This window comes from Alligator mississippiensis, chromosome 10 (assembly GCF_030867095.1).
Source record: "Alligator mississippiensis isolate rAllMis1 chromosome 10, rAllMis1, whole genome shotgun sequence".
Classification (NCBI taxonomy): Eukaryota; Metazoa; Chordata; order Crocodylia; family Alligatoridae; genus Alligator; species Alligator mississippiensis.
The window spans coordinates 36,363,688-36,387,190 of NC_081833.1; the positions used below are offsets into that span (position 1 = coordinate 36,363,688).

The window sequence follows — 23,503 nt, forward strand, 5'->3', positions numbered from 1 at the left end:
AGCACAAACACCAGCAGACTCTCCCTATACCTAAAGAAGGATGCTTGTGCCCAAAAGCTTGCAAACAACAATTTTTCCAACTATTCAGTTGGTCTAATAAAAGATACCACATTTACCCAAAGAACCCTGTCTGCTTTTGTTAACAAGGGAATTTAGAAAGATTGCTTTGGGTTTTCTCCCAAGCTTGCACATGCCACAAGGTATTCCCTGATCCAAAAGGAACAAGAACTTGGCATAGAACTTTAAAAGAAGGAAGAACTGCACTGCAGAAACAAGAAGTGGTTGCCTGGACCTACAGTTCCTTGGCATTCTACCGTATAGAGATGGACGGTAGGTGCTGAAGATGTAACTGATCAGATGCATCAGCTTCTTCCTGTATATGGTCTAAACACATTTAAATTCCAACCCACAAACCTACTATGTTATTTTAAGACTAGTTTAAAAAAATCTTATCTATTGAAGGCACACCATTTTTTCTTACACATCCATGGGATGCAATGTTACATTCATCAGTAGCAGAAAATAAGTAGCTAGAGGTGGAACATCCTCTAGTCTAAGAAAGACACAAGTACTGACTTTAGGGAACTGACTAGTTCCTGGCTGCCCAGAAGCTGAGTATGGGTTACTTTCTGTTGCTTCCATACAGCCAATTAGGCATGCTGTGGTTGAGAACTCAGCTTTTACCTAGCCCACAAACTGAGAGCTACCACAAATGCAGCCTCTCCCTGCAGCAGTGGCATACAACAGCATTGTACTAAAGCACATAGTAGCAATTAGTAACTAAATATGAAAGACAGCCCCAGAAACTCAGATCTGGATTTCAAGTAGCACACGTTATCAGGCTGTAGTTCCAAGGGCTGGGTTTAAAATATCACCCTCACCTCAGCTCAGACCTGAGAAAGGGTACAGTAGTACCCAAAAGCTTGTCCTTATCCCTCCCAACTCTATAGCTGATCCAATAAGAGTTACCACCCACAAAAATTCTTGACTTCACCTCAGGCTTTTTACATTCTCTCTGAGTTAGGTGCTTTGCTCACAAAATACACCATCGGCTATAGAACAAAACCTGTGAGGTGTGTCATTATCAACTACATAACAGCGCACATCCCCGCAACTGAGCACAAGTATGGGGAAAGTCTGCCCATTCTGTTTTAATGGAAAAGATTGGTACCATAACTATAAAATATATAAATTGCATAAATAGGTTGCATTAAGAAAAATATTACAGAATTATACAACTGTCTCAAATGACTTACACAAAGATCCCAGCTGCATTTTACAATTCTAACCCTTTCTCCATAGCTGGTCCTATTCTTTAATCTCCACAATAGCATTTCCTACCTGCCAGTTTCATTACAAAGCTATCTGTTCTGATTATTGAATTCTACAGTGGACTGGCAGATTGAACTGTTTTTCAGCATTGCTCCATTACACATTGCTATACATTACATCGCCCCTGTGCTTTTCCCTTCCAGCATCTAGGTAATTATTTTGGGAACAGCCTAGGAGGAAGAACTACAATGTCTCTATCCCTTGGTCAAGAATCATCTTTGTCTAAAATTATGAGCTCCATGCTTCTTCTCTCAACAAGACGCAGTTCCAACACGCATTATCCTGAAGAGCATGTTTAGGTTGTTGTTCCTAATTGCATCCCGACATGCTGTGATCACCTGTGTCTTGGGTTTGCCAACTGGAAAGAGAGCAAGAGAGAGAGAAAATATCAGCCCAAAACTGAAGCTAGAAGTCTGTAAAGGGATCTTACCAGTCACATCTGATCACTGAAAATTTAGGTTCTCATAATACATTTTTTAAAACTTGGTAATTCTTTACTTTTTTAATTGCAAGGGGAAAAGGTTTTCTTTCTTGTATTACACAGATGCCTACAGGTCCATACCTAGCTGGCATATCACTGTGATGAGCCGGGTCCATCCAAAAATAAAGACAGCCACTTTCCCAGACAGCTAAACAAGAAATTATCCTCAAACAGTTTGCAAAATGCTAAGTCATAGAAGTACAAGTGAATCTAACTAGTATTATTCAAAAGGAAGAAAAGTAAAACAGGGTAAAAGAATATTTACAGCAATTTCAATAATTTTTAGATTTATTGTAGTTTGGGTAAATTTGCAGAGTCTGACTTAATATGATAGTGTCTCCTTTAAACTTAAAAGTGAAAAATTCAATTTAGCTTTAAAATGACACTAACAAGTGTGTCTAATTATAGTAGTAATGTTTACACTCAAAAAGCTTAAAACTAATTTTTCTCCTTAACACTACCAAAAGCTGCATTTGGGTCCTGATCCCAAGTTTCACTAAGCACTCATAACAAACTAACTTTCATGGGAATTTACAATTCCCAGTAACTCAGCACTGGGTCCTTAGCAAGTAATTAATGCAAAAGAAATACCAAGAGACCATACCTGGTGCTTCTTCCAACCTAATAAGTAGAAAAACAAATTGGGTTTGACAATGAACCTCTGTCCTCAGCCCAGCAACTTCCTTGCATGCTCTACATTTTCAGTGTACACTATAAAATTTGAGTTTGTTTGTGTCAATACTGGCAGAGCTTATGACTTTCCAAGGAGAGACAGCTAAATAATAAATTATAGGGCTTGGAAAGTATTCTAGTATAAGAATCATGGCAGTTTTTTCACACATATGTATATATGTTAGATTTAATATGTTTTCTGTACTTCAGATTTATGAAACTCAGCCTGGCAAATTTTCCTGGGCATTAAAAATACACCTTACCCTTACCAATTGCTGTGCATAAGCTGATCTCTGTGCCAATGCAGAGGTTTGCCTATTCAGAGCAGTTTGCAGGATTAGGGCCAAAATCTACACTACAATTGAACAGCAGTTTTGGGATCCTTTGAGATTAGGGAATACAGCAGCTCAGAGATACTTTTAAAGCAAAATACAAATGGAAAGTAACACTGCAGTCTAAACAGAAAACCTGTATTCCTCTGCACCAGAAAAACAAGTAAGGAAATTTCCACTATTTTGTTCTTGGATCAAACTCAACTAAATTAATATGGTCTTTCAATAAAGCTCCAACTATTATGTTTGGTCTTAGATGCATCATTCTTTACCCTTGCCTACTGGTAGGACCAAAACCAATGAATCCCTAGACTCACCACACCTGACCCACACTTACCACGCAGCCGCCCAGCCCTCTGGATTGCTTGATTTACAGCTTTGAGATTATTTAACAGCTCAGTGTGATTGGTGCAGCGAATTTTATATCCATTTATTAAGTCTCTGTTCAGATCGTAGAGTTCTACATACCGTTTCTTCATGTTTTTCCTGGGGGAGCAAACACGAGGGTTAGGTGAAACACCAGGGACAAGAAAACCAAGACATTTCTTGTTTTGCTAAGGTCAAAGTGGCAACAATATTTAGTTCTTGTAGTGACTGAGCTACTTGTCTTTCTCAAGCTCTTGAAGCTACAAGGCTACACAGAGTCACACAGGTACCCAGTACAACCACATCTCACCATGACAGTTATTCTTCATTACTTACACCCAGAAACTAAGTATTTCAAAACAGATGCCCTATTTTCATTCTCTTTTTCATGCCTCCCATTAGCTTCTTGCTCTGATACTTAATTAGTGACCGGCAGCTCTGAGAAAAGGAATTCCTTTCTTTAGAAGAGTAAGTCTGGATGATCAGTAGTTGCAGTGGATCTCTAGGCTTCTTGCAAGAGTGAGGATGTACATTAGTCACTGGCTTCAGGAGGAAAAAGCTGTTAAGGGGAGTAACATTCTCTAAAGTCACAGAAGAAACATCCTCTTCTTCCCACCTCAACCAGCTTCTGCTCCCTTTTGGCCATAATGGACTTGTTCTAACCTAACTGAGAACTTGACCATTCCCTCATAGCCAGCTAATTCACACTGCCAGTCTCAAACTGAATCATTGCTATAGTTTCCATCTCCCCCTTTGCCTACCCATTTGGTTCTTAACCTAAAAGAACAGGTTAAGAATCCAGGAGGATCCAGAAGGGGCAGATCAAAAGGACAGCCGAGACAATTCTAGTTAACCACAATGATCAGGTATGACTAATATGTACCCACTCCACACTTATACCATGCTACCATTTCTATATGGCAGAGCAAGACAACAGCAGCTCACATGTCTCCCATGAGACGTGCATCTTCTGCTCGGACCAGCATGCTCCGGATGAGGTTGGAATGATCGGCCATGTCGGCAGTGAGTTTCTGATGTACTGTATGATGCTCATCCACCTATTAAGAATGAACATTCATGAATTAAGCATCGCCCACCTCCACCACAGGCATTTAATGAAGACCTAAGACACTAGAGTTGAACTCTAAGGCATACACTGCCCTCACTTCCTATCCCTCCCCTGGGGTACCTTTGCTAGTGCAGCAATAACTTCTCCCCTGGCAAGACGTGGGATAGCTACTATTCTCCCACTGTTTATTAACCTTTCTTATTCACATAAGGGCCTGATCCTAACCCATTGATTTTGATGAGCTTTGAATCTCATATGTAATAGCTGAAACAATAAGGGAATTTTCAAAATAACAAACCACTTAAGCAAGAGATGATCCCATTTTGGAAACTGCCATTCTTACATATGGCAAGCCACAGCCTTAGTTTTAAATGACAGAAGACTGCAAAAGGTTTAGATGCCAAGCAATGCACACCACTCACTTCCTACCTGTGACTTGTCTCCAACCAAAAATCACTATTCAGAAACACTTGTGAGAAGCTGACCTTAATTAGCACTTTCCGCAGCTCCTCAAAGTATGCAGGAAAATCTGCTTCCACCTGCAAGTCTTCGATTGCCAAGAAGGAGGCCATTGACTGGATAATGTTGCCAGCTAGATCAATGTCATCAGTGCTGACAGAAATCTAACAGGCAAGAGTAAAATATGTTTCAGACTTCCTCACCACCAAAATCTCTCTTCCCATGACTGTTAAGTAGGATTCATGTTACAGAGTATTCAACCAATCCTCAAATACTATCAACAGGCAAGATTTTCACTGGGAGGTCTATTACTCCAGTAATATACATTGTTAGAATTAAACACTATGGACAAGATCCAGAGCCTAGTGTAATACAGGGGACGCCTTCCTGTTTGGAGGGAGCTCAGACCTCACTGTGCAGACATGTACTGCTAACCTGCACCCTGTACCTTCCTGTTAGGGCTATGTCCACATCAAATTTGTGCTGCCCCTCTGCACAGGGGTGAATTCAACCCCAAAAGAATACATTGCTTCAGAAAGCTGAAAGGACAATGTACTGTATCGTCCATTACACTGACTGGGCTTGGAATTTTACTTCCAGATAGTAAAACAGGCATCACATGCCCAGAAAAGAGAACTGAAGATACTCTGGACAATGCCCCACCTAAAATGTTAGCACTTCCACTCCCCACTGCCATTGCCCAGGAGCCATGTGCAATGCCACATGCCTTCCGCGCACTGGCTGCAGTTATGCCTTGTCCCCTGTCCATCTGGTAGTGGCACATGGAACAGTAAGGCTCTGAGGCTGTGGCAATAATTCTTAGCTGAAAAGAGAATAAGCACAAAAAAAGAGCCCAGGAAATGCAAACAGCTTGCTTCCTCCTATTCCTGTTCTAAAGAAGACTGAGGAGGGGATTTGATAACACTCCTCAAATAGATGAAAGGAGATTACAAAGAGGGTGGACATAGCCTTTTCTCTGTGGTGGCAGGAGAAAGGACTAGGAACAATGGACTCAGACTGCAGCAAAGGAAATTTAGTTTCAAAATTAGGAAGAATTTTCTGACTATGAGGGTGATCAAGCATTGGAACAGGCTGCCTTGATAAGTTGCAGACTCTTCATCCCTGGGAATTTGCCAGACCAGATAGACACACTTGGCTGGGAAGGTTTAGTCAGGAATGATCTGCCCCTGAGCAGGGAGCTGGACTAGATTTTGAGAAATCCCTTCCAGCCCTACTTTCCTAAATTACAATGATCCCCTCCCTCCTCCACTTTGTACCATGGCTGCATGTTTACTTTCACATTTGGATAGGAACTAAGCCCAGTAGAACAAGGGTAAAAAAGTTACCTCCCCACTGGGTTTCATTTTTATGCACAGTTGCCCAGCATCGCGCAGGAAAGTGAAACAGACTTGAAAGGGTGCACTTTGAAACTCAGCATCTTCTGGCAACAGAAAGCTCTGATTCAGCCACATAACAACCTTCAAAAAAAATTTACATCACCCTTTACTCCCAGAAATGTCTGGAATGTATTTGTGATACAACAAACACATACAAGGACTGCACAGCACTTAGCTTACTCTATTCTGAAATCATATGCAAGATTGATTTTACTCCATATAATTACATTGTTTTTTATTATAATACAGAGCACAACCACAGGTGGAGGGAGAAAATATTGGGGGGGGGGGGGGGGTGTAAAACTTAAACTTAAAAAATACTTCTACACACAGACAGACAGACAGACAGACACTGCCCAGCAGGTTAGTCTGTGAAGGGGAAGGGGTGTGGGGGAGGGAAGGGGCAGATTGAGGCCCCCGTGGTGAGGGAGGAAGTGGAACAGAGGCAGGGGCAAATGGGGTCCCAAGGCCAGGGCGGGTCATGGGACAGAGCCACAGGCAGCTCCAGGGGCTCCAGGGGGCTCCCAGTGCTGCGCATACCCTGGGAGAGACACAGGGGGCATGTGCCCCCCAGATTTGTGTGTGGGGTTTTGCCAAGGAGGGCTGCCGAGGAGGGCTGGGCTCTGCGCCCCAGTGCCATTGCCCAGGAGCCACGTGCAATGCCACATGCCTTCCACACACCAGCTGTGCCTATGCCTTGTTCCCTGCCCATCCGGTAGCGGCAGGCACATGGCATCACACATGGCTTCTCAGGGCCCCATTTGCCCCAGCCCCTACCCCACTCCCTCCCTCACACCCTTTCCCCTTCAGACTTATCTGTTGGGTGCTACACTCCTGGCTACGTGTCTCTCTGTGCACACCCCTCCCCCTCTGCTGCAGCTGCCTGGAGCCTGCAGCTGGGCTGCCTGGTGGTCCTCTACACTGCCACTGCTGCCCTGCATTTGTGGGGGCTAAGCCCCATTAGCCCTGGCCTTCCACTGCCTATGAGCACAACTAAAATCTGACTCCAATTTTAACAACCTACAGTGAGCTTTCCAGGACTCTGGACATTACTGGGTAAGCACAGAATTAATTAATGACTCTTTTGCCCCATGAAAAGTGAACAGGTTGCTGCTTTATAAGCTGTCAATTAAATGCACTATTTTTTTTAGATCAAGAATGAGGAAAATCAAGAAGCTAACAAAGGAAGGAGGATCTAGTGGTTAGGGCACTACCTGGGGCCTTGGGAGGGTTCAAGGTTCAAGTCCCAGCACTGATAGAGACTCCCCTGCCCCATCTGGTCTCGGACAATTTAATTAGCCACTCTGTGTCTCCACATCTGCAAAATGAGGATAACAGCACTTCTGTGTCTCTTAGGAGTGTTCAGAGGATAAAATATTCAGATTATGAGTTGTCCCCTACTATGATAACCAGAGACAGAGAAATGTCCAAGAGAGACAGAACTCAGAGGGGTAAGGCTAACTAAGTTTCTTGCGAAAGGTCACACACACACCTGATCATTCTGTCTTCAAGAAACCAAGCAATGTGTTACTTTTTGCCTGGATGTTTCTATGCAATGAAAGTTACTTGGGTGTGGTAGCTCTTCAGTAATTAACAGATGTGGACCAGCAGCTCTTGATACAGGCTGCAATAAATTGCTGTCCCAGGACTTCAGACTTCATAAATTAACTGCAGAACATTTACAGATCCTTATGAATCTGAATGATGCTGACGCAGTGAAGAGAGAAGACATATCTTGACACTCGGTTGTGTTTTTCCCTTGTCTGCTAATTTACAAAATTTACTCATCTGTTATGGGGTTCCTGTTATGAAAGCAAGCAAGGAAGGTTTTATGTGATAAACAGTGAATGAATGGGTAATTGTAAAAACTCTTTATGATCTTAAGCAGTAATTTCCTGCAGCTAGAGGGAAACTCTAGGAGAGATTCTACTGTGCCTGCACTGAAAAGAAAAACCAGCAGCATGAACTCAAGCTGTAAATGATTCCTGTTAAACACCAATTCTTATTGACACCAGTGCAGTAAATTACATTATTTCCCTTTGCTTTAGGGACTCCTAAGTTAATTGCAAATGCTCCACCTGATACAAAAGCCAAAACTGTGCTCAGAACCAGAAAATTAGATGCAGGGCATGAAACTCACCCTTTGCACTCTCTCGCTGATTGTAAAGTTAACAAAGCTTAGAGGTTGAGGGGCTGAGTCAGGGCTGCTCAAAGCATACATTGAAAAGCGTGGTAGCTGTCGTGTCAGCTCAAATACATGGAACTGTGTGCTAAAAGGAACCCAGAGGGAAAAAAAAAGAGAAATTTACTGGTGTGCCAGGGACTTACTCAACTACATCCTTCTATTAAAGTAAAAATAATTAATTTGGCATCACATAGCCTCTGTCACCACAGTCCCTGCAACAAACACAAAATTCATTAGGACCCTACACTGAAGATTTCAAACACATAGCTGGAGACATCTTATTAAGAACTACAATTAAGATATATTACGAATAACATTTCAGATGAGAGGAAAGGTTTATATCCTGGCAAGAACCAAATTCAGTTCTCTACATTTCTTTTGCAATGGCTTCTTACGCTTCTTACAAAAGGATACTACTACCTAGATCAGGGTAAACTGATCTTGACATACAAGTGAACAGAAGGAATGACTTTCTAACATATGTTAAGAGACATTTTATTTAGACAATGACTTGTTCAAATTCTGCCTTCAAATACTCGCACAGGACTTCCTTCCTCAAAGTAGCTGAGAACACTCAGGCTCTCAGAGGATACATCCCATGCTCCTTCTGAGCACACCTGCCCTTGACTTTAAATAAAGCAAACTTAAGGCTTCAAGGATGTAAGAACACCATTTCTGAAGATGCTGAGCTTTGGCTGTTTTTGTTTGTTTGTTTGTGTTTGTTTGTTTTACAAAGAACATTTCATTTCTCTTGGAGGTAAAGGAGCTAGGCCTGAGGAAATTAGCTACTGTACTCACAGACCAGCTACCAGACAAGTCTGTCAAGAGAGATCAAAGTGACATCACTGCTATGTTTCTCACCAAATGCTGCTTGCAATGGGAACTGATGTATGACTACACCATATAAGCTGCCATAAACCTCACCTGCTTCTGTAACCCACAAAGGCTTTGATGTGTAAGTCCACTGGGACATCTTTGGGAGGAGTAAGGGGAACCCGAATGTGACCTAAAAGGTTCTGGAGGTTGGGATGAACAACGTGGCTCTCGCCTTCAAATATCCCTTCAGCAAAGATCAGCACGGCTCGGATGATCGTGTCTTAGGAAAGGGGAGAAAGTAGTTTATTGGTTAATAACTCTTCTGTGGCAACAAACCACTACTACATTCAAAACCAAATGAACGAGGGATTTTGGATGGGGGAAAGAACATAGAAAACAATGCACTATAAACATTGAGCCACTACACCAAGGGCCAGATTTAATAGTCTCAGGCTGGAGACTTAATTCATTGTTCTCTAGTAAGGTTTGCTTTGTAAATCATTAAAACTAGTTTATTGCCCTTTCTGTTCATTCCTCTGGAAGGAGGAACAAATAGTTAGGTGCTACAGGAATGAAAACTTTGAGAGATGCCACATCTGTTGATTCAAAACTCTGCAAAGGGAAAAGTGCCCAGACAGAAGAAACTCAAAATGGAAGACTAGTGAAGGGACAGACAAATCAGGAGTTAAATATAACAAAACATTTATGTGAAGTTCCAAGAACCAGTTGTAAATCCTCTCTCACCATTTGATGTGGAGATACACAACTCAACATGAGCGGACTGACTGTCACCGCCCAGGTTAACGGAAAAAGCTGTCTGGAGCTGCGTATTGGCTGGAATCACTCCCCTCTGCGCGTCAGCTTCATTGACCTGAGTGCTCAGCTCAATCTGCTGCAATGTACACAAGCAGCTCTAGATCAGCCTTGCAAAAGTAACATTTTTTTCACTCAAGCAGCTTAGAAATATCTCCAAAAACCACCTTCCTCCTCCAAGGAGAGGGAATTATTACAGCACCTTTCATACATTTTAGAAGTGGTGTAAAGAATGGTTTATTTAAGCTTACTCTCAAACTCTTGAAACCCAGGCACACAGCCCTTATATAGTGTCTGTTTGCCACTGCACACTCTGTATATAGACTTCATTTAAAAAAACAAACAAACAAAAAAGAACACTTCAGCATGTGCTCAACACCTGAGCACATACTTAATTCCCACGGGACTGAAGCACATGTTTAAGTGCACTGCTGGATCCAGGTCTTAATCAGTACAGTTACCCTATGAATCTACTCTTCCTCTTTGAAAACTCTGCATGGCGCTCTCTCCCTACTTTCTCCATGTCAAGCTAGAGCAGGGGCAGGCAATTATTTCAGGCGGAGGGCCCCTTACCCAGTTTTGGCAGGCTGTCGAGGGCCACATGGGTAGCCCCACCCCTTGACAGATGCCCCACCCCCTGGCCAGCACAGGTGGGGTCCAAAGTGGGACACAGGCTGGCAGGGGTCTGTGGAGCCGGGCTGGGCTGCACCAGCAGGGAGAGGGGGGAGCTGGCCCGGCTCCATAGAGCTCCTACCACTCTGCTCTGGGCCCCGCTGGCACTGGCCCTGGGACACCAGTGCAGGCCCCATGCTCCCGCTGGCTCCCCACCCACTCACCCTCAGTGCCCCCCAGCCCCATGGTACAGGCAGGAGGTAGCGCAAAGCCCTGACCCCCAACTAGCTGGGAGGGAAGAAGCTGGTGCTGTGTGCGGGGAAAAGCGGCCCCTCACCCACCCCATGGCCAGTGCTCCCTGCTGCAGTCGCTCACAGCCCACACAGGGCTGTCCTGAGCTAGCGCAGGCAGCCCCACGTGGGCTGCAGGCAGCTACAGTGCGGGGCGTTGGCCACGGGGCAAGTGAGGGGCCACTTTTGCCTGCGCTCAGCACCAGCTTGTAACCTGGCCCTGCTGCCAGCCTGGGCTTCGCGGCGGCTCCGGGCTCGCCTGTCAGGGCTGCGTGGCGGCAGCACCTGCAGCCCCCCCGCGTGTCACACCAGGCAGTGTTGGCTGCTGCTGCCAGCCCAGAGCTCGCACACTGGGCAGCCCAGAGGCGACGGTAGCAAACACTGGCCAGTGCAGCAAGCAGGGGGGCCACAGAAGCTGTTGCCATGTGCAGCCCCGACGGGCAAGCCCGGAGCTGGCGCAAGACTCAGGCTCGCAGTGGGGCTGGGTTACAAGGTGGTGCTGAGTGTGGGGTGGGGGGGGAAAGCAGCCCCTCACCCACCCCATGGCTGGTGCCCTGCGCTGAAGCCTCTTGCAGCCCACCTGGGGCTGCCTGTGCCTGCTCCAGACAGCCCTGCACAGGCTGCGAATGGCTGCAGCAGGGAGCACCAGCCATGGGGCAGGGAAGAGCCACTTTCCTCCACACCAGGAAGGAGCAGGAAAGGAGCCCGGGAAAAAGTTGGGGAGGTGGGGGGGGAGGGAGTGGCCCATCCCCCTCCCCGGCACTCCCTGCTGCAGCTGCTAGCAGCCCACGCAGGGCTGTCCGGAGCAGGCACAGGCAGCCCCAGGCAGGCTGCAAGCAGTTGCAGTGCAGGGCGCTTGGCAAGTGAGGGGCCACTCCACACACCCCCCAGCTTTTCCTCGGGCCACTTTTCCCCAGGCTCCTTCCCTGCCCTTCTGCCCGCCCGCCCGCCCCCCCCCGAGGTTCCCGGGTTCCTGGCAGGCACCTGCTCCCAGGTCAGAAGCCCCTGCTGGGGCTTCCACCTGGGAGGGTGGGGCCAGGCAGGCCCTGCTGTTGTGGGAACCCGCCAGGCTTCCCCTGGGTCCTACTGCCCTTGGTTCCTGTCATTTTTGACAGGAACCAAGAGCAGAGAAATATTAATTTTCTACATTTTTTTAGGGGACCTGCAGGCCAGATAGAATGGCCTCGTGGGCCATATTTTCCCACCCCTGAGCTAGGGGGTGCCCTCTGCTCCCAATCTCATCCAATTATTTCTCAGTTTCTCACAAAATCACCTGTGGAGCTTTTTCTGGCTTGTGCAGCAACAACTATAAAGATTCTACAGTCAGAACCCAGTTATCCATCCAACTGCTGATGCACACGCCAGAACAAGATCTAGCTTCATTTTCCATGTCAGGAGAGCCACATCATTAAGCAGATGAAAAAAGTAGGGAAGGCTTTAGTAAAGTAAGAACTGGTTCCTACTAACACAACAACCAGGTCTGGTGCAGAAGTTGGGGCAACTGTTTTACATTATCAATGCATTCTACCTCTTCTGACAGTATCAAGACACCCATTTCATCTCTAGTTTTATACCAGCAAAATACTAATGACTTTTATAGAGTTATGCTGAATTCCCTGGCTCTGAAGCTGGGGCCAGGCCTTTCATCTTGTTTTGGGAAGTACCTTTGAGTTTTCCTCGTAGTTTCGTAATTCCAACAGTAGGTTTTGTTTCTTTTGACTAAGCTCTCGAATTAGATCCTGCTCTGCAGTGCTGTCCATCAAGTTCCCCTTCATCTCTTGGCTTCCTGGCAGGTAACCACGTACTGAACAAAAACAAAGCACAGTATCTTTAGTAGCAACCCTAACATTTTAGCTTTTGCAACATGATTCTGCATTAACAGATCAACAACCAAAGTAACATCATGCCAGATCCTCAGCTGATCTCCAGTGGCACACTGCTCAGCTGAAGTAGACAAAAAAGTCAAACATATTTGGGGGGACATGCCCAAATGGTACAGAAGCCATGTGTCCCTTTATATTTCCAGTCACAAATCTCGGTAAAAAGATAAATGGGATAACTTGGTATAATTCTCTCAAGCTGATTCTCACTGGTCAAAATGACACACACAGTAGTGTTGGTCTCTTTAAGATGTATTTAGTTTGGGTAAGCAAGTCTTAAATTACTTAAAAGTACTCAGCATTACTCCAGCTTGACAAAACTTTTCTAGGAATTATACAGCTGCCCAGTGCTGTCAGCATCTTGGTATGATGGCAACACGCTCACCATTCACCTTCCTAAGCTAGCTAACGCCCCTTCCTTTTTTATCCTATTTTTCACTCAAGGGGATTTAGGACCAGGGCTAAGACAGGACCATAATGAACATAGGGTTGACCCAGGAAAGGTAGGATCTGAGGGTATTGTTACATTAGGGAAACTGAGTCAGGAGAGCTTACATGGAAAGGCAGGACCCATGTGCTTCTTAAAAAGGCCTTTCATTTTACAACAGGCCTGTTTCCTGTAACTTCTATTAGCTTGTTTGTAAGTGAAGTCAGAATCCATTCAACAAGCAGCAACCCTCCCTCTAATTTCTGGCATGACTGTGTAAGCTCAACTGAGAAAAAAAATGTTGCAGGGAACAGAACCATTCAGTGATTCCGAGTCCGAGGGCACACAACCCCACAGACGTGGCCCACACCACACCGCACTCTTTCCTCTGCAAGGAACAATTCCATTTTGATGAGGAAAGGAAAAGAGAAAGAACTGGGAAAGGAGAAAGGGAAAAGCAGAACATTGATGCCACTCCTGCAAATGGACTCAAGTGGAAAGATCCCATGAGAGGCTGTAAAGGGTCGGACCACATGCAACCCAGATGCAGGTTATTATTTCTATCAAAGCCCCAACCCCAGTACAGAGGTTCATTGTCTACTGCCCTGAAAAGAATCCACATCAGCGATGTTAACTTGCATAGAGTCTTCAGGGTGAACAACCTTAATAAAATGGCTCTTGTTAACTGGCTCCTTACTGCTCCTTCCCAATGAAAATGGCTTAATGGCCAAAACATGTTAAACATAAACTGACAACCTGTAGTAAAAACAGGCAGGAGTACTATTACAGAGAACAGTACTGTGCTGGCTGAGTGTGCTTGGACTTTTGCTTCAAATAGTTGGTACCACACATTTGTTTTTGCTCAGCTAACTAGGGTCAGACTCTGGGTCTTTCCTTTGATCATTCATTTTGAAAACATAAAAGGTATGGAGAGAAGTAACAACTGAAACATTTCAAACCTCTACAAATATATGTGCCCTTTGAAACATTTCAAAAGCAGCTGAACCTTGTAAAATGAGGAATTATTTTGAAGCATTTCACTTCTTGTTATAGGTGCACAGGGACAACGGACCCATAGTTCCTCCAGATTCCACACTGCTCCACTCTTCCCCCTCACCTCTCCACAGAGGAAGTGGAGAGCCAGTAGACAGCCTTGCAAGCTGACTGATGTTTCAAAGTTACTTCAATCTGTACCCAAAGGGCCTAAATTAAAAAGCAGCTCTGTTCTCAGATAAATCATGCTTCACTTCCTTAGAGGACACATTCATGAAGCAGATCAGCTGTAGTGCGATGTGTCGGGCAGGATGTGTCCTGATCCTGCAGGTCAATGGGTGATGTGTTCTCCATTCACAGAGAAGTGCCCCAGAGATTGCCTGAGGCACGTTTCTGTAAGATGGAAAAAAGCCAGGCAGGTGCTCTCAGGATTTGAGGGGCCTGAATTTGTGTGGATATTCCCAGGGCACCCAGGATCAGGCCCCTCAAGCCTCAGGAGCACATACCCAGGGCAGCTGGAGAGCACAGGCAGCTCTGAACTGATTACACTCTCTTGCCATAAACCTAACAGATGTCTGCCATAATGAAATGGCACAAATTAATACCACTTATGTCACAGCCACAAATTTGGGGAATTTATGGTATGACAAGGTATATGGACATCTGTTTATTTGGCCTGTGTGCCACCATAAAAATTATTATAGCAATACAAAGGAAACATCTGTTTCCACCCTCAGTTACTCAAGTTTCATTTCCTTGGTATCTAATGATGCAAGCCCACCAGTTCTCCACTCAGCCATAGCATCCAGGAAACACAAAGTTGCTAAGCACTGAACTTTCAATATAACATTTTAAAAAGACCTTTTTGGACTTTCTTTATCAACCATAAAGAAGCCAATGAGATCTCATCTGTATTTGTTTCTTCTACCTCCACCTTCAACAAGATGGCTTGAAATACTGCCATACGTACCAAATACAATACTGCTCAGCTAACAGAGGAAAATCATTTCTGCCAAGCAAAAGAATTTTGTTGGCTTCCTGAATCAGCAAATAAAATAGGTTTGGTCATTTCTAATGTAGGAACAACTATTCAAAAGCCTGATGCTTCTATTTCCTAGATTTTCCAAAGGACATTAACAGATTTGGCAGGCAAAACACCACACACAAAACCATAAAGCACAGCCAGTCTGAGGAGGCCTGGCGCAAAAAAAATGTATTGGCACTAAAGTTTATGAATAAAGCTTTTGGCATTTCTGCTTGGCTTAAACTAGCACATTGAATTGCTCTCTTACCTTCACCATCAATCGAACAGCAGATTAGCTGGGTGTTACCATCCATTCTGTAATCCCCCTCCACAACTCCAGCAATTGAGGATGCAAAGTTGTCCTTAAAGATGACTTCCCCAGTTCGGTCACTGCGTGCATCAACCTGGAATACAGAACATTCCCAAGACACCGCATGAAGAAGATGAAAACTAACTTCACAGCATAAATTATGCAGTGCTCCAGGACATTAACTGATGAAGCCTGTTGCATTCATGGAACTACAGTTGAACATTATTAGATTAAGAAAATCCTACCAAAAATTAAACAACTAAATGCAATCTAAATGTAGTCAAGTTAAAAAAAGAACTGCTCCTCAGAAAGGCTTTCCCATGAGAAAAATAAAAGCTAGAGGAAAAGGAAGGGGAATCACAAGCCTGTGATGCTCTTGAAGCTACAATGACAGGACTAAATAATAAATAACCACCTTCAAGCAACATTTACAGCATCCAATCTTATCTGTAGTCTTTGTCTGATGAAGTGCATTAGTTTTATGCACAACCATTGTGAACTTTAATCACCTTTCATTGGAGGTGAGTATGGGCTCTGTGCAGCTCTGTTCTTTCAGCATTCAGAACACAGCAGTTCCTCAACGACCAGGAAGGACCCTTAAATGACAGAGACTGGAGAAAATAGTAGTGTGTAGAGGTTTCCTATACAGCAAGGCTGTATTGAGACCAGAAGCCCCTTACCAGGGGTTCTACTGAATCCTGGAGCACTAGGTTTCTAGCTCAGAGGTGAATTAGATTAGATAACCCCAAGAACCTGAAAGGATATTGTGTGGAAGGAGTGCTGATTTACAAGAAAACACTAGCAAATGGTGTCCACAGGAGACATGGCAGGAAGATCAACCATTTCTGGCAAACAGCAACGCTAAGAAACAGTGTTGCAAGAGAACAGAATTCAGTTTTATGCAACACTGCATTACCTAACTGATGAACTTATTAAAGCATGGTAATACTATTTTCATAATTACTAGTGACGCTCCCTTCCAATTGCCTAATAAGTTTCCTTTCTTAGGAGTTTTTAAGAACATCCAGGATACCTGGAAGAATACCACTAGGATGTACTCAACACATAAACCTGGAAGAAGAAATGAAAGAAGAATCTCAAAAAAACTGAAATGTCATAACATCTTTGCTACCATACCTTACCAATCAATTTTGAATTAAACAGAGGAAGGAATTTTTCTGTAATCAACTTGCATCTGACACTAGATTCATCAGCTAAGACAGGGTTGTTGTAACATTTTTTTCAGAGCTTAATTGATAATAGCCTTTTGAATGATTTGCCTGTTTAAACTTGTACAATAAAACAGCTTTGTTCAAATAAAAATCTCTTGTTTTACAGCTATATAATCTCTTTTCATTCAAACTCACCTTCCCATTAGACCATCCAGTGATAAGTTCACACACTCCATCAGAATTAAGGTCAAATGCATGTATGCTCATTGCATGATTTTTAGACTGGGAAAAAAACAAAAAATTATTAAGCTACTCTTTTTTACCAGAAGGTCTTGAAACATGTAGGGCACTTAAGTATAGATTACATACAGATGCAACCAGATGTCTCTTAATAGGATCAAGCATCCCTATCCATAAGTCTCCGAAATCTCAGCGTTTGCATTTCACACACAGGCCCATTCTCTCCAAGGACCTTCTCTGTCCCTCTGATGTTTCTATCCCAAGGGATTATCAGGCCTCTCCTCCCACAAATACAGTGGAACATGCGAAAGACTGAAGCTACAGCTTCAGATTTATAAATCTTCTCTGTAAGTGAGGAATCCCTTTAGTACAAAATCAAATCTCCATAACGTTGTGTAATGTAATTGCTGCTCTAGTCAGCATCATTAAGAAAATTTAGGAAGATCATTTTGTGGTCCTCCTATATCTTAGGCTGTGGATAGACAACCATGGTAAATGGGAAAGCCCCACTGCTTTAAACATTTACTATATTTTCTCATACATAACATGAGAACATTTTCTCATACATAACCTTTCCCCCCTAAAATCAGCCCCCCAAAACTAGGGCGCATGTTTTAATTGGAGAAGTTGTTTTTCTCATTCAAAAAAAAGCAAGCCTGGAGACACTGTAAAGGCCATGCAGCTGCCAAGATGGTAAAGCCCTCTCATAGCCATGGCTATTGAACGCTGCTGCTTGTGCCTGAAGCAGCAAGTTTGCTGTTGGTAGGATCTTGATGAGGCCTGTGATATGGAAATGACACTTTACTTACAAGAACTTATAAATAGAACTACTTATAGTAAAGAACTAAGTCTTGCTACTGGTTTTTGCAAAGGCCTGGGGAACATGGAGCATCAAGGACATGCAACATCCTAGGAGACAATGGAAATGAGGCAGCTGACACCAGGAACTTCTCAGTGCCACACTTCCTATGTTCCCAGGAAGACTTACTTTGTCATGCACCAGGCCATGATTGGAAAAATCTTTTCTTTTCTACATTCTGCCTTCCAAAAACAAGGTGTGTGTTTTATTTGGAGATGTGTAGTATGCAAGGAAATATGATAAACCCAGCCTGTTAAAAGCACCTGAAAATATTGTACAAGGAAGACTCCTGTCCTGCTCTCTGAAGAATGGACAAAATGATTTTACAGGCATTAACATGTCTTCCATGAAGAGAACAACAGCGAACAGCACTTCTGTAGTTACCAGACACAACATATCTAACAAACACTATGTCAAATGAGTGTACCTCTGAGATATCAGAAAACTATATAGCTTAAGGCATTATGCAGTTGTGAACTCAAAACCTTCCTTATGTCTATATCCCGAACACAAGGGCCAATAACCACAGCTCCATCAGTGCAAGTTACCTGATATTAATTTTATATGTATACTCATGATTGAGACACAATTAGAAAAACAGTTTGCATAAAACACCTCAACTGAGACTTTCAAAGCCACCCAATGGGATTTAGATGCCCAATTCCTGATCACTGTAATGCTAACTGGGTGTCCAAATTCCCTTTGTGAGTCTCAAAACTCTCAGCTCTAATATTCTGATTTCTCTCTTCAGTACAGATTTGATTGTACTAACTTTAATCCTCCAGTAGCGAGCTGTTTTATCATAGACTCCTACTGTGCCATTAGAAAGAGCATAGCCAAACCGACTGCCATACATGGGACTAAGCGCAGTAATGGTCTGAAAAAGAGAAAATGTATGAGTTATAACATCTCTATTTCTGTAGCTTAAAGTAACAGACAATAGAATATGTGCCATTTCTGTATTGTATTAGATCTATTTATGTTAAAACTAACGGCGTAAGCTACAACGAACTGGGGATAATGTCTCTCCTCAAAGAGCATTAAAATATTTTAATAGTTATAAAAAAAATTTTTTTTAAATCACTAAGTGCCCATCCTTATAACACCTACTCACCCACATGAAGTAGTTTAACTGACATTAATGGAACTACATGTGAAAACACGGATCAAACTCTTCAATTGTGTCTACACCACGGTTCGGGGGTGGGGGGAGGGAATCTGAGTGGGAGCACAAGCAAAGTCATATGGCCACAGTGGTTTTTAATGCATCTTTAATACCAGCTCTGATCAGAGGAAATGCTGGTTGCTGTGTCTTCCTGGTCCACACTACCAGGCCAAGAGTACCAACTGTGGCAGAACCACAACAGTGGGAACTTTTTGCAGAAATTCCTAGCATTAAACCAGTGGGACTAAACAAAAGTTTAACTGTTTGTGGGACTGAGCTCCTTCTGGGACATGATCACCAGTGAACATCTATAGTACAATGCTCTTTTATTATTTCTGTAAGAAATAGTAACAGAAACAGGGAGGGACCAAAAGTAACCATAACTCTTCCATAATTTACCCTCTGTCCTGCCTACTCCTGAAACCTAGATTCCCCACTCCAAATGGCAGCTGTTCGAGCAGCCCTTCAATGCAAATGAAACATGTTCTGCAATCACCTGAACTTATATATTCACAGGTCACAAGCCCAGAAGGCTTGTGATCATTTTATCTGGCTTCCTGCATCATACAGGTTGCAGGAATTCAATCTTGACTTAAAAACCACCAGTGATAAGATTCATATTGCAACCCTTGGCAGTTGTTTAAAGTGATTAATTGCCTTCCCTGTTAAAAATATGAGCCTTATGTTGACCCTGAATTAATCTGCCTTCAGTTTCCAGACACTGGAATCTTGTAACACCCTCTGCTTTATGGGGGGAGCCTTGTATCATCACACCTCTTCCCCATGTAACTACTGATGGACTGATCAAATTCTCCCCTTAACCTTTTCTCAGATCAAGCTCTTTGAGTCTTTCACTAAAAGGTATTTTTTCCAATTCTTTTAATCAACCATTCTCATGGATCTTCTCTGAATACTTTCTAATTTATCAACATCCCCCAAACTGTGACCATAAGACCAGATGCCAGTAGTGGCCACACCAGTGATACATATGGAAAAAATATAGCCTGTCTACTACTACCCCTCTTTCTTTTTATGCATTCGAAGATCCCATAAGCACCATTAGTTACAGCACTGTCAACATGCTAATTGTTGGTCACTGAGGATCCCAAATATTACTAACCCTGCCAAAAAATCCCCAAGACCCGAAAGTCATTTTAAAATGGAATGTTATGTATAAAACCAAAGATACTGCATGAAATGCATCTTCCTTAAAAGAAGAAGATTAAATTCGTTCTGTAAAACAGGAGTGGCCAACCTGCACAAGTGGGTGTCACAACTGGCATTGGCAGCCTCTGTGTGTGGCATGCAACAGACCAGGAAGGGGACACAAAGCACAGCGACAGACAGGGCAGGGAGTAGAAAGCAAAGCACATAATTAGGAAGCATAGAGTAGGGAGCAGAAAGCTGAGCAGCAGACTAAGAGAAAGTGATCAAAGTGGCACTCGGGGAGCCTACAGGGCTAATTTGTGGCACACCTGCCAAAAAGGTTAGCCCCACAGCTCTAAAATGACAAGACAACAACTCTCAAGGAATCTGTGTGTGTGGCTTTAAAATAGGAGTCAGGTGAGGTTATGACATAAATCACGTATGAGCTTGATATACTGTTAGCCCTGTACAACTTCCCTCTAACCACATATCACTCTGCCCAGATTACAGTGTACAGAGAGTTTAAAAAATTCCAGGGCAGGATACCCTGTTAAATTTAGATCCTAGTTATTAGAGCAACTCCACCCTCATCATCTTTAGCTTTAAGCTCTCTGGCAAGTGGTTTAGTAACTAAGCCTTTCATCCCAAGCTTCAGCAGTGAGCTTCCTCTCTCAAGCCTCTGTCAACCTTGAAGGGAAGGCAGAGAACTCATCCATAAGATGTTTGGTGGTTCTCTGCGCTACGAGCAGATCCTCCTCTCCCACTAGGATAAGGAGTGCCACTCCCATCACTATTTTCTGCTCACATACACTCCCCCCATCCCCACCCCTTAATCTTTGCTTACCACAACTTTCACTTAGGCCTTGTCTCTGCTACAGGTACACCCAACCTCTATAAGTTCTCAAAGAGGATAGCTAATGGCTCCAAAATTACCTTGACCAATTCCTGGGGCATATCTCATCCAGCCATGCCAATTTAAAAGCATTTAGCTTCTCTAAATCCCTAACATTCCTCCACTACTCTAAACTGTTTGTCTCCTTTCCCATCTTTGTTGCTAGCTGTACCCATCATCTGGTGGCTGCCCCTATCTGTGAAGAGTGAAATAAAAAAATGAATTAAATACTTCAGTCTTCTCTGCATCCATAACTCAATTGCCTTCTGCATTCAGTAAAGGACCTATAAATTCTCAGGTCTTCCTGATACTTTTGACATTTTTGTAGAATCCTTTTTTACTGCCTTTTACGTCCCTTGCCAGCTGCATCTGATGTTGTGCCTTGGCCTTCCTAATTTTCTCCCTGCATCCCCATATTATACTTGTATATTCTTCCCTAGTACTATGGCCAAATTTTCACTTTTTGTAGGATTCCTTTTTAAGTTCCAAGTTCATTGAAGAGCTTGCTGTCTAGCCAAACTCATCTCCTGCTGCACTTCCCATTCTTCCACATTAGGATAGCTTGCTCCTGCGCCCTTAATAGGATCTCCTTAAAGTACAGCCGGCTCTCCTGGACTCCTTTTACCTTCAGATGTGCCTCCTAGGGGATCCTACCCACCAATTTCCTGAATATGTTAAAAGGCTGCTGTTTTTGAACTTCAGTGTCCTTATTCTGCTACTCTTCTTTCCTTCCTCCCCTTAGGATCCTGAACTCTATCATTTTGTGATTGCTGTCACCAAAGTTACCCTCCATCTTCAAATTCTGTTTATCTGACCTAGTTACAAACAAGTTGTCATCTTACCCCAGCAGTATTTCCTGCTCAAGTGCAGGGGGTCTGGACCCAATAATCTGCAAGGTCCCTTCCAGCCCCTAACAACTATGAAACTACAAGTTGCAGCTTTGTCCTAACAATATTTTTAAAATACTACAATTAGATGTCATCTGCTTTTCTGCACGCACATGCTGCTTGATCATGTTTGTATCAATGTATTCTAGGAAAATCTGTGCCAGGACCAGAGGGTACCAACATAAACAAAGAAAACAGTTTGAGTATGTAATTATGGAATTTCTTGCACTTAAGTATTGGAACTGGCTTCATGAACAAGGCCTGCCCTTTAACAATCTGAAGAGTTTCTGAGAGAGGGAAACACTGCAATAGAACAAATTCTGTTGTTTACAGCTTCTGACTGCGGCTTTCCATCAAATCAACCTCCTCAGTAACTTCCATCAGCCTTGATTAAGAGCCCAAATTTTCTGATAGATAAGAGTTACTTTAAAATGTGGTATTTTATCTGTAAATAGGCAAAAAAAATCCTAATCCAGGCACTTAAATTCATTAACTGTAACTGTTAGAGTGCTAGCAGGATAGCTATAAAATTAAATCATTACAGTAACTGTAAACTATTTCATAACTATAAATCAGTGTAGATTTACAGTAGGCAAATAACTGTACCCATCTGAAATTTTTTAAAATGTTGTTTAGAAATCATTTACCTCTGTTTCTGACATTTCTGCTACTATCTCATCTTCTTTAAAAACTCTGATGTCAAAATCTTCAGACCCAACAAGAAGCTGGGAAGGGAAAAAATAATCTTAAAATAAACCACAGGAAAAAAAAATACACACATCTAGTAGTCCAGAGGCAGGCAAGAAGCTTCTACTGAGTTTTTGAGCAAACAATATTCTAGATCCCGACTTTAGGATTGCTTAATCATGGTATGAAAGATTTATAAATTAATCTGGGATCAAGAGGTTTCCATACGAATATGCAATGGAAACTCCACTTTTTCCAGGTACAGTAAAATCTTTGTTATCCGGCATCCCTGGGGCAAGGGGATTACTGGTTATGTAAAAATTCCAGTTATCTAAAATAACCCGGCAGGGGGTTTCAGATAATGCAGAGCAGGGGCAGGGAGGGGGTGGTAGTGGTCGCGTGCAGGCTGGCAGGAGTGTAGGGTGGTGGGTGACAGCAGCGGCCACCGCATGCAAGCTTTCCCCCGCATCCAGCAAGTTGGCCAGAAATTCCGGCTAACAGAATTTCACTGGAATTAAACACTGGACAACAAAGATGTTACTGTATTAGTCTGACGGTCTAGGTTCTAAGAAAATGTTTTGAAATACACAAGGTAAGGAAGAGGAAATGCAAGTTGGCACCTTGTCTCACTAGTAGCCATAGCTTCACACCTTAAGAAATTATATCCTCTATGTTGGGGTAGAGGACCTGAAATCCTAGTTTAAAATTCCGTGTGGATTCAAACAGACCACGACCTGAATCATGAGACACAAGTCAAGATGTTTTAAACCAATCCACTCTCTTATTTACTCGACTGCTTTACTTGTACTCCAGCCCTCTTAATGCCAGAAAATAAGGCAGAGGGGAAGTGATGAAACTGGCTGTGACACTAATCCTGCTGATAGATCTTTTCAGTGAACTCTCATGTAGGTGAAGGATCTGCGTCACTATATATGCTGCAAATCAGCATGAAACTCCTATAAAGTGGTGTTCAGATGTCAATGGCACAAGTGAGGTC

General features: G+C 43.2%; 1 protein-coding gene across 5 annotated transcripts in view; it reads right to left on the bottom strand.

Annotated features, from left to right (window-relative positions):
* Positions 1–1,131: 1,131 nt before the first annotated feature.
* The window catches only part of BBS2 (Bardet-Biedl syndrome 2), a 31,325-nt gene continuing 8,953 nt past the window's right edge, over positions 1,132–23,503 (bottom strand). For 2 of the 5 annotated variants that reach the window (XM_059713653.1, XM_059713657.1), the window contains exons 5-17: positions 22,467–22,544; positions 18,502–18,606; positions 16,826–16,912; positions 15,417–15,552; positions 12,489–12,628; positions 9,854–10,001; positions 9,218–9,389; positions 8,249–8,378; positions 6,058–6,189; positions 4,738–4,875; positions 4,129–4,241; positions 3,155–3,303; positions 1,132–1,690 (exon numbers count right to left, since the gene is read on the bottom strand). In XM_059713653.1, coding sequence (XP_059569636.1) covers positions 1,584–1,690; positions 3,155–3,303; positions 4,129–4,241; positions 4,738–4,875; positions 6,058–6,189; positions 8,249–8,378; positions 9,218–9,389; positions 9,854–10,001; positions 12,489–12,628; positions 15,417–15,552; positions 16,826–16,912; positions 18,502–18,606; positions 22,467–22,544 — 1,635 coding nt within the window. In that variant the 3' untranslated portion in view covers positions 1,132–1,583. The remainder of the gene's footprint in view (positions 1,691–3,154; positions 3,304–4,128; positions 4,242–4,737; positions 4,876–6,057; positions 6,190–8,248; positions 8,379–9,217; positions 9,390–9,853; positions 10,002–12,488; positions 12,629–15,416; positions 15,553–16,825; positions 16,913–18,501; positions 18,607–22,466; positions 22,545–23,503) is intronic. The other 3 variants (XM_059713656.1, XM_059713654.1, XM_059713655.1) reach the window with 3 other exon arrangements.